General features: G+C 49.6%; 1 protein-coding gene across 2 annotated transcripts; it reads left to right on the plus strand.

The window, feature by feature from the left end:
- The first annotated feature begins 3,310 nt into the window (after positions 1-3,310).
- Positions 3,311-9,961, plus strand: ISCA2 (iron-sulfur cluster assembly 2). Of its 2 annotated transcripts, none has more exons than XM_075030200.1 (4): positions 3,311-3,948; positions 4,068-4,236; positions 4,375-4,490; positions 4,681-9,961. In XM_075030200.1, the coding sequence occupies exons 1-4, from the start codon at positions 3,767-3,769 to the stop codon at positions 4,853-4,855; spliced, it is 642 nt and encodes a 213-aa protein (XP_074886301.1). In that variant the 5' UTR covers positions 3,311-3,766; the 3' UTR covers positions 4,856-9,961. The 2 variants fall into 2 exon arrangements, with proteins under 2 accessions (XP_074886301.1, XP_074886302.1); XM_075030201.1 differs by having other exon boundaries at positions 3,315-3,912; positions 4,681-9,959.
- Positions 9,962-11,311: the final 1,350 nt, after the last annotated feature.

Below are 11,311 nucleotides of genomic sequence, written 5' to 3' on the forward strand. Positions count from 1 at the left end.
GCTGCCCGTGCAACGCGAGTGCCGAGAGTTACTTCTACTAAGTAATTGGCGTGGCTGCTGCCGTGCAGAGAGTGCGTACAAGTTAGTCCTGCTTCTTAAACTTGTGAAACGCCAGAGACTCCCAGCTTTATGCTGTGGATGCTGAGACAAACCAGGGGACAATTAAAACACTTCAGAAAGCATTTGACCCAAGCTAAAGTTTACAGCTTTTCACCAATTTCACATGGTAGCAAGTGTTACCCTTAATGGGGTCATGTCAGGAACACAATGGAGAGAAAGGCACGCGAGTGCTGATTTGGTAGGAACAGAGCTGACACAGCTTCCCCCCTCTGGACCTCTGTCCCAGTGAGGTGTCTGCCTACTCAGCTTCAGCTGCGCTGCCAAGTGACTCAGAGGTGAAACCCCCACGCTTTGCTCAGGCTCTCCACAAAGGGTGTCACACCAGAAACCCCAGAGGTGTTAGCAGGACTGAGCGGGACTTGCTCTCATGTGTCTCTGCTGAGCAGTTTAGCTCTTCAGAAGAAAAGGGATCCCTTCCTTCAGAAAGGGGTGTGGGGTGGTTTGGTTTTTTTTTTAAAAGGATTCTGAGTAAGCATTCGGTTTGTAGAGGCCTCAAAAAACCCCAAAGACCCTGCTGAGACTAAACCATATATTTAAGTCCACCTAGCACACTTCATAACCGACCCAGATAAAGTCTTTTCCTTGCGCCTGGGAACTCATGCCCTTAGAAAGGCTTTTCTTCTCCCCATCCTTCAAGTCTTATAGATGGTAAGCAAAGCCGCCTATCTGACTGCAGGGAACAGAAGTGCAGTAGGGTCAGACCAACACCATAAACTGCCGTCACACATTCACAGGATAAGCACTGTCATGCTTGGGAGCAAATTCCACAATGCATTAAATCAGGAAGCCTCCCTGTGAAACGGCTCAACAGATATCTTCTCTTCACAGATGCTTTTGCACAGCGGCAGTGACTATGCACATACAACTCTACACGTATTTCAAAGGCTTTGAACTAAAAATCATTGAATCTAGGATCAAAATTAACAAATCTATTCCCCCCCAGACCTGGATTAATAAAAAGCCTAAGAAGTGTAAGTTTGTAAAATTACAGCCAAGGCCTTTACACAAGAAAGAAGCAGAAACCTTCTACCCAAGGTTTTTAGCTGGTATCACATATTACCATCATGCCAGTTTTGCAATAACAGCACTAAAGCTTAGATTGCCCAGGGCAGCATAAGCATTATAGGCCAAACAGACCTTGCTTTTAGGCACATGCCCCTTTCAACATCTGATACAGGACATGGGCCTCCAGGTCACCTTAGAGCCCCAAATACTTCAGAAAGACTCAATTCAGCTTTAGGCTGGTCTCATTATTTTGCAGACAGGGCTCCTCCCAGATTACCAACATCTCAGGGAGCTTGTGCTAACGTGCAGAAACACCAGGAGAAAAGGATAAGAAAGCCAACAGATAAATTCTTTCCAGCAAGACTGATACTCAAGTTCTTCATTTCTGTAATCCAACCAACTCTATTACATGAGGAAAAAGTCTAAGGTTCTACTTTATGAGCTACCTACACCCAATGAATCCAAATCCCTCTAACAGCATTGCACTTGCAGCCCAGTAAACAGATGCACCTGCAGGCACTACAGCAGCAGTGAATACAGAAGTCAGGTTCTCAAGAAAATCCACATACAGAGACTAATCAATTTTACCATTCTTTCAGCCAGAACATGCTTCTTTTGCTACAGACCGTCAGAATTCACATCAAAATGCATCACAATCCGCTCTTGGATTCAACACCACACCGGAGGTTTTATTATCACCGGTTTCTGAAGCACTGAAAAAAGTTCAGCTTTCCACCAAAACAGATAAAAGATGATTTAAGCATACACATTGCAGAGAAGAGAAAAATACCTAGAGAATTCAACTCACAGACAAATCTTTTCAATACAGTGTGCTTAAAGAGAGCTAAAGGAACTCCCCAAACCCAGATACCACAGACCAGAATAAGAAGGGGAAAACAAAACACAACCAAACCTAAAACCAGGTTACACTAAGCTGTCAGGAACAAGATGACCAACAAAATCACAGCCCAGGAAGGAAGAAAACCTAAACTGTAACTCTGGGTGAGAGAAAAACACCACCATAATACACAGCTAGCAGAAGCAAAAAACAACCCAACAATAAGAAAGAGGTACAAAGAAGTAGCTGTTCTCCTTAGTTACACCCACCTCTCCTAGCTGCTCAAAAAATTTGCCCCCAGCACCTGAGTCACTCATCAGCATAATGGATTATTAATTAGATTAAATTAACTCTGAGTAAGGCCAGATGGCTTCTTTCTCATTCTTTCAGTCTGCAGTAATGATCTGAGCAACATCCCGAAGTGCCTTGAAGGTACTTGTCACACTTCGGACGCTTAACACTGGTAAAAACGAAGGCAATTAGAAAGTAAGAGTGTCTGTTTTCTGGGGCTATATCCATTCTCCAAAAGGTGCTGACAGTGACTACAGTCACAACACAAGGAAATGCAGTAGGATCGGTCTAATACACCCTGCAGGAGAGAGAAGGAAAGCTGGTGCTGTATGGAAAGCAGGCACAATCCCCCGCCTTTTCTCCCAGAGTTCTTGACTTGCTCCTTCGGATTTGTCTGCTTTTGGGATGCCACATTGATAATAACTGGAGAAACACCCCAATATGTTTTTTAAAAACATTAAGTGTTCTGATGGGGATTCATCAGCCACCGCAGGTACCTACATTAATACCAGCCCCCCGCGAGACTCTGCCTGTGATACTTTCCTGGCTTTATCCTAATGTTGTCAGAGTTCACCCAAGAGCAAGCAAGAGTAAACAGCTCAGACCAGTCTTTATTCACATGCTCAGGGTGGGACAAATAAGCAAAAGCATGTGGTTGCAAAAGCACCGCCTTGCTTGGAGCGGGACGGGTGAGAAAGCAAACCGTCACAGGGTCCCCTGACGTTCAGTCACCCTCTCCCGCTGGGATGACTGGTTTCCCTCCGCCATCCCACTGTGTGACTCTCCACAGGCCTGGCCGGGGGCGAGGAACAGGATTCCTCCCCCAGAAGCACATGAGGAAGAAAGAGATTAAGACCCTTAACCGTGGGCGCATCCGTGAGCGACCGGCCAGACCGCTGTCACACGGCAGATGATGGGGAGGAGGTGAAACCGCCGAAGGAAACGTCCCTCAGGCGGCTACAGGGCAGGGCCGGCCGGGCTGCCGGGGGCCCGGCTCCGGCAGGGGGGAAGCCAGGAGCGGAGGGGACGGGAGGGACGGCGGGGGAGTGCGGGGGGCTGAACACTAATCCCCTCCGCGGGGTGTCTGAGCGAAGCCCCTGCCTGGTAAAGGACAGCAAACCAGAAGAGCCAGGACCCGGGAAAACCCCTAAAACCCCTTCAGTCGGGCCCCGCGTTGGCTCCCCTGCTCGCCTAACTCCCCCCGCGGAGGCTCCTTGATCCCCCTCGGGGTCTCTGGGTTCTGCTCGGGGTAAACAACCCTCACGGCTAGTTCCAGGGCAAACACGCTCTGCTAGAGGGCGCTGCCTTATTTATTGCATTGCTCCTTACTGGCTTGTTACTGTTTATTTCCCTCCGTGATCACCGCCTGTGAAAGCAGACACCCCCAAGGCCTGACGGCGGCTCGGTGCCTTCGCCGGGGACGCACCGCGGCGGCCGGGCCCGCCCGCCGGGGCGAGCAGCGCGTTGCCTAGCAACCCTCACCGGCTCAGCACTTCCGCCTCGGCGGGCGCCATGGCGGCCCTCGCCGGAAGCGGCGGCGGCGGGCAGCCAATGGGCGGGCGGGGGCGGGGCGCTGAGGCGGGCGGCGGGGGCAGTATGGCGGCGCCGGGGGCTCTGAGGGGCTGGTGGAGGTTGGCGTTGGGCGGCCGGATGAGGAGGTACCGCTCCGCGGCGGGCCCGCTCGGTCCCCTCGGGTAGGGCGCCGAGTCTCCCCGCTGTGCGGCAGGGGGTGGCGGGGGCCGGGGCCGGGCGCGCCGCCCGGTGGCGGGGACCCCTCTGAGGCTGCTCCTTTCCTCCCCTCTCCCTGAGGCAGCTGGTGTCCCGCTCCGCTGCGCCGAGGACGAGCGCTGCCGAGGCCCCCGCCGCGCCCTGCCTGTGCGGTTGGCCGCCCGCTGCGGTGGGCATCGTCCTTCTCCCAGCCGGGCCCGACGGAGAGCGACCCCAGCGAGGGACAGGTCTTCCTCAGCGAGAGCTGCGTGAAGGTAGGGACCCCGGGAGGCAGCTCGGGTGCCTCTCGGAGGGATTTCCAAGCTGCCTGCTCTGCTGTGGACACATAGGGGAGGCGTTGGAGTGTTTGCCGGTTTGTTCAGCAGGTCTTTTAATTCTCTCCTCCTTTGCAGAGGCTGCTGGAGATTACAGAAGGCTCAGAGTTTCTCAGGCTGCAGGTGGAAGGAGGAGGCTGCTCTGGATTCCAGTACAAGTTTTCCCTGGACACAGTTATCAATCCTGATGACAGGCAAGGGCAAAGGGGTGTAGTGGTGGTCAGGTGTGACTGTTCTTTGCAAAGGTGATGAGAAGGGGGTGTGTGATGTGACAGTACCTTGCATTGAAGGGAGGAAGCCTGTGAGATAAGGAAAGTGCTCACGCAGTGCTTCTCTGTTGGGTCTGCAGCACAGTTAATGGTTAAATATGCTGCTTTTCTGCAGGGTGTTTGAACAAGGTGGTGCCCGTGTGGTCGTGGATGTGGACAGCCTGGCCTTTGTCAAAGGTTCCATGGTGGACTTCAGCCAGGAGCTGATTCGCAGCTCCTTCCAGGTGGTGAGCAACCCCCAGGCAGAGAAGGGTTGCTCATGTGGGACTTCCTTCTCTGTCAAATTCTGACTGGACTTCCCATGGATGGACACTGTCTGCAGAGACTTCCTGGCAGTCTTCAGAGGGTTTTTGCTTGTTGTTTTCCCAGCTGCTCCCTCTCATCTCCCTTATCCTGTAACACAGCTGTTACATATGACTCCAGCTGTGTGTGTGTCTGCACTGAGCCTATCTGAAAGACTTGTTGGCCTTCCCTTCAGAAACATGAAGTAGCTGTGAGCACGCACATAGGAGCATCTTCAGCGCCTTGTGAACCACTGGCCAGGTGGTGCTGACTTGCCTACCCTGTCCTGAATGTGGAACCACTTAACTGCTTGTCTCTGCAAGAGAAGGCTGTATATATGTGTGTGTGTTTGTTGAAAGTTCCTACTAAAAGAAAGTCTTTGATTGGTATTGCTCATGCATTCTCACACGGGTAGAATCTGGGTTCTTTCAGGCTACTGTTGCTTATTCCTTGTCTTCCAGCTGAATGGGACTCGGACTCTTTCTCCTATACACCTCCCAGTGTTGCTGACTCTCCACTTCCCAACTCACAGTGGGCTTTTCCAGATATTTCACTGTTCTCTTACCCAGCAGGCTTCTCTTGGTCCCAGGAACCTACAGTGGTTTTGCTGTCAGTCCCTGGGATGAAAGTTTTTACTTGTTTAGAGTAAGTGAAACTAAAAAAATGGAGGTAGGAAGAATTAGTAGCTTTTTTCTTTTCTTAAAAAAAAAAAAGCTTGTGTGTATATATATAAAAATAAAATACACAGCCATCCATCCCCCAGTGCCATTTTAGGCTGTTCCTAAACCTGGCTTGGAATTTTAGGTCATACAAACTCTCGGGTTTCATAGTGTGTCAACTGCCTTCCCGTGCCAGCAGGAAGGGAAGTTCAGGTGACACAGGCAGAGGAGGATCTGAAGTACTGCTTAAGGGTCCTCAAGTCCTTTTGACTTAGTTGTCTGAGAATCTTTTCCATAACTTGCTTCACTGTTTAATCTCTGTCTAGCTTTTGCCTGGTTTGATGAAAGAATGAAATCGCTCCTTTCCTTTCTGAAACTCCCATAGAATGGGAAATCTCGAAGTTTCCAGAACAACATCCTTTTGATTAGTTGTTTTCTGTAGTTTTTTATCTACCACTAGATGTCTTTTAAATCAAAGTGATTCACCTGCTTCTGGGTGAAAGGAGAGATGGGGAAGCTATTTTTGTTCCCTCTCATGTTTTATCTGATCATAACCAAATTGTCTAAGACTCGAGTCTTTCACGTGAGTGTGGGAACACTGCATGACTTTGGTCTCAAGGAAACTGCTTATGGCAAACCATGAGCTTTTTAAGACTCTGTGCCACAGGCACTTTTGTTGTTAAGCTTCCCAAATGCCTTTCTAAACTAATCAGCAGTGCATATGTACAGCACTGATTTGCCTATTGATTTCTAGCATTCAGAGGGTTGATAACTAGTTTCAGTTTCATCCATAGAAGTTACGGGAGTTTGTATGTGATCTGCTCTGACTGTCACATGGGGAATATGGATGGGATTTGGAGCAGCAGCTCTTTTCGTTTAGCCCTTTGCATTTCCGTTTCCTGCAGTCAACAAGTTCTACCTAGTTATGTTGCTATCAGAGGGAGCTGAATGTAGCACTGTCCCATTTTTTAAAAGGGAGCAAAAGGATGTGATTAAAAGACTTGTCTAAACCCCTGCAGGATGTTTTGGCCTGACCCTTATGCTCCCAGGTCTTGAATGTGATGTCATCCAGAACTGCCTTTGAAAAGTGTAAGACCTACAAGCTTGTGTCGGTAGAAAACATTAGATAAACTCCTTTTCTTTCAGCTGGGATAACTGAGCAATGAAAGTTGGTGGGAGGAATTGCTTTCTGAACCAGGAAGTACAGATCCGTTCTTGATCCATTTCACACAGTCTGACCTTGGTTAAGTCTCTTTCAGGATCTTTCATGGGAAATAAAAGTGCAGGAGTAGTGCTGGGGAGGTAGCAAACCAGTAGCTACCAAGACATTTTTTTCCCTAAACTAAAGCCTGCCTTCAGCCCCTGTAGGCATGCAGCCTTCATATTGAATTACTGTTCTTAGTAAATGTAAATACGCTGTCTCTGTTCAAACTAGCCAGGTTCCACCTGCCCTCACTCACACTACACTGATGAAGTAAATCAAGCAAGTGCTGGAGTGGAGTGCCACCCCTTTCAGAGAATCTGCCTCTCCCTCCCAGGGACTATACAGAGGATGAGGATTAGGGTCCCCACCAGTGCCACCAGCAGCATTGCTGGGCTGATGGGGAAGCTTGCATGTGTGGCTTGCTCTGCCTGCGGTTCTGGCAGTACTGCTCTAACTGCGCTAGGTGGACCCCTTACTACTTGGGTGTTGCTGTGCTGAACAAACACGGGCATTTCTTCTGTTTGGGGTGAGGTTGGATCTGCTCCATGCAGGGCCTAGGCAAGAGCGAAAGTTTCTTTGCAGCTGCCTGTTTTGGAGGCAAGCTGGAGCTGAGTTCATCTGGTATTGCAGCAGTGTGGTCTCTAGATCAGAGAAACTGCTAGGAGCTGGAGAGGTTCCAGCTGTACATGTTGCTCTTGGCCTCCTAGTCCTGCTTCCTGGGAGCAGCTGTGATCTACTGGCCAAAGCTATTAGTCTTCCAGTTCCCAGGAGGGAATGGGTGCAAAAGGCTGTCTGTCACCTCCAGAGTCCTCCTGACTCTTAAAAAAGTCTGTCATTACATCAGAAATTGAACACTTCTATCCACATTAGCAAGTCAGCAAAGGGGGTCCTGTTAGCAGAGGGGGGTGAAGGTGACCTTGGTGAATTTTGGCTGTGTAGGCAGAAAAGGCTAGATCCTGGCTCCTATGGAAGGAAAAAAACCCCACCTGTCAAGGTTTGTACACTGAATAGCCTTAGGGGGCAAAAATGGCACCACACTGTAGGCTGTGGAGTAAGACCAGCAGTGCCAAGGGAAGGGTGCAGAAGATTAGACAGCAGATGTGGTTCTGCCTGGCCTGTGAGGGACTGGCAAGGCACGCCTGTGAGGGGCCCGTAGTGTGGGGATAGGTGGGAGCCCTTGCACTGAACCACTGAGAAAAAGCAGGAGTACGGAGCTGGAGGTGCCGCCTTCGCTTCATGGCAAATGAGAAACTGCAGTGGAAATTCTTTCTCTGCTCCCACATGAAGAAGGAGGATTCTCTCAGTTCACCCACCTGACAAGGAATCAAGGATCAAGAAAGATATTTATGGCAACCTATGTTAAGATGAAACTTCAAGGGAAAAGGGCGCAATCATCGGTGTCACTGACAGGTGGGTAGAAGAGGATGAAATAGAAATCCTTACTTTCGCGAGGGCTTGTTGGAGCTCTGCAGGGACTTGTTAGTAGACAACCAGCACATCCTCAGCCTGTGACTGGCTCTGTTCTTCAAATTAGGTATCTACCATCGCCTGTTAACTATGGGTCCCTCTTCCAGGCTTCAAGCCAGGCAGTGGTAGAGAAATGGCAGATTTTTGTCATGTCCCTTTTCTCATGGTTTAGGGATATGTATGAGAATGCCGTGCTTGCCTTGGTGGGCTTCTGTGTGGTACTACTTGCTACAAAGAGTGTTTGGGGGTGAGTGGCTCTTATAAGACTGAGGGCCAGCCTGGGGTAGATGTTAGGGGAACAACTGGCCCTCTGACCTGCAAATTTTTATCTGCAAAATTTCACTAAGCTCAGTCCTTTCCCTTGTGAAATAGTACGTCTGTACAGAGCTGTTGGGTGAATCAGGAAGACAGCTAGGGCTGAGGAGCCAGTACCCCCTGGATGACACCCACCAGGGCTTCTGCTCCCCTACCCCCCCCCCGTAGTGTAATTTCCTGCCACCTTAGGGCTTGCCTGAATCCAGCACCTGGGAGAGGAATCACTGAATGGTTGAATGGTGGAGGAGGCAGTTACAGGAAGGCAAAAGTGCATGAAAGAAGGTTTCTCTTGTCTGTGTCCCACACTGTGAAGGCGAATGCTTTTGTATCAGTAAAAAAACCAGAGCAGTATAAACCCCACTACTCACACAGTTAGCTGGGACTGGCCAGAGGACTTTATTGAGTTCAGAGCAAGTGTGCTGCATTTGCAGGATGAGCTGCTACAGCACATGCTTGAGGACCGAACCACACACCTTCTCCACTAGCAAACACAGCAGTCGGGTTCATTAGCAGAGGGTGTGATAGGATGTTGACCTTTTTGACTTTGCCACACCAGCTGAAGCTCTTGTCCAGCGTTCGCCATGCTCCTCTGGAATGGGCTGTAGCTGCTGGAGAGACTGGCAGCAGAGAAATGGATAATGTTCCGTAATGGTGTGTTTGATATGACTGTCAGGCAGCCTAGAAAAAGAACCACAATTCAAGGAGACTGAGCATTGGTGAGAATAAACTGCAGCTGCCTATATTTTATCAAATTCTTCCATTTGGGTAATCTTTTTATTGCCCCCCCCCCTTTTTTTTTAAAAGGTTGAATCCTTGAACCAAACGCCCTTAGGGGCTAGGTATAGGATTGATGGTGCAGTTTGGATCTTGCTGGGTTCTGAGGAATATGTTTGCTCTGCATGGTTTCCAGGATTAGGATGCAACTGGCTTTGATCTGTGCAGATACCTGCTTAGGAAACAGCTCAGTAGATCATGGACTTGGGGTGGGTTTAGCATCCAGCTGTGGATAGAAACGCTGTGGTGAGGCAGCTGAATGACAGCAAGATGGGCCATTACTCCAAGGCTGTGATTCCTCACCCTGTGGGGAGCAGTTTGTGCACAGTGCTTCCTGCCTCTGGCCTTCCCAGCATTTGTACGGCTCTTAGTATTTCCTGCTTGAGCAATAAGAGTTTATGGCCCTAGTCTTTGTGGTTGATTAGAGCCCAAGTTTGTGCCCCTGTTTTAATCAGTGCTCATTTACCTTTGGCATCCTTCAGAGGAACAGAATGGTATGTCTTTCAGTTGCCATGGAAACAGTGAGACTAAATGCACATTTCCATGGCAACCTGCCATTATCTTCAGCTCTATCTGTGGGTCTCATTTTCTGACCATGGGGGTGGGGTGGTGAAAATGGAACTTCATCTCTTAAAAAAATAAAAAAAAAAAAAAGGAAGAGAAAGATGCTACCACCATCATCATCACCACCCCCTTTCCTCCTCTGACTCAGGCTTCGGGCTGAGAGAGGCCTGTGACTACTGCCACCATCCCGTGTGCTGGGGCTCCAAGGTATTGTCTTCAGCTCCTCTCTTTCACCCTTCTAAAAATAGAGACATTCAGAACAATTTGATGACAATGTTCCAGCTCTTCTCTGAGCTCTTTGTTTCCTCAACTAATGCTCCCAGAAAAGGCCCTTGAAGTTAACTGAACTTTCCAACAGGTTCTGAAAGTCAATGTGTCCCAGCTCCTTTTGGTCCAAAGGGACAAGGGTTAATTATGGGGTCTAAGACTCTCAGGAGCAGCCTTTGTCTGCTTCGACTGGAGGCACCAGGGCACATCACATTAACCTCAGGAGCAAGGGACCTTATTGCAAGGGGGGCAGCATGGACTGCTCCAGGAGGTCACACCCATCAGAGAGAGGGATCAAAGGTGATGCTTGTCTGTTTTATGTGTGACTCAGGGGGTGCAGGGCAGAGAAACCAGGTGTTTGCTGTATGATGGGTCTTGCAGTCCCCCGGCCAGAATTGCTCTTGGCCACTGCTAACATCTCTGCCTCCCCCAGCCACTGAGTCAAAAAAAGGATAGAATTTGCTGTACTTTGAGCAATTGCACACAGCTGTTCTTTAAGCCTGTGTTCATTATTCTTGTTCTAGCTGACTTGACCTTTAGCTAATTCCTCTTATTCATGGTCTAATCTTGGTTACTGAGGGGAGAAAGCTTGTCTTGCACTGTTCTAGCCTGATGCAATAGAGTCATCCATGGAGAGGATGTGGTAGAGCTCTCCTGCCACATCTGCCCCACTAGCCTTTCATAGGTGCTGAAGCAGAGGATGATAAAGCTCTGCCTGCTCAGGAGTTACATGGAGGCAGATGCAGTCTTCAGAACAGGTCAGCCAGGTGAGGCAGGTGCTGCTCAAGCACAACTCTTCCTTGCTGTAGTCTACCACAGTGCTGATTGCACATGACAAAGAGCTGTCACAATCAGCCTGGGTTCTCATCAAGGGGAGAGCAAAGACCAGAGAGCCCCATACATGGCTGAACTTGCAGGATTTCACCCTGGAAGAATTACTGCCTGGACACGCTGCCAGGGTTTTGTTGGGAACTATTCCTTGGAAGACACTGAGAATGGTCTCTGAAATGTGGGGACGTCCCCCCTGAGCTGAGGTGCTGAGCAGTGGGACAAACTGTGAGTTTGCATGGGCAGAAGTTTGCTGGCGGATGTGCTGCTGGTGCTGGACCTGGCTGGCTTGGCTCCATGAGGTGCTGTAGCAGAGGGTATGGAGGAAGGTTTGCTGTATGTGCTCGTGTGTGAAGTGGTGACTACCCTCCGGCTGCTGTGGCGAG

This window comes from Buteo buteo, chromosome 6 (genome assembly GCF_964188355.1).
Source record: "Buteo buteo chromosome 6, bButBut1.hap1.1, whole genome shotgun sequence".
In the NCBI taxonomy this organism is placed as follows: Eukaryota; Metazoa; Chordata; class Aves; order Accipitriformes; family Accipitridae; genus Buteo; species Buteo buteo.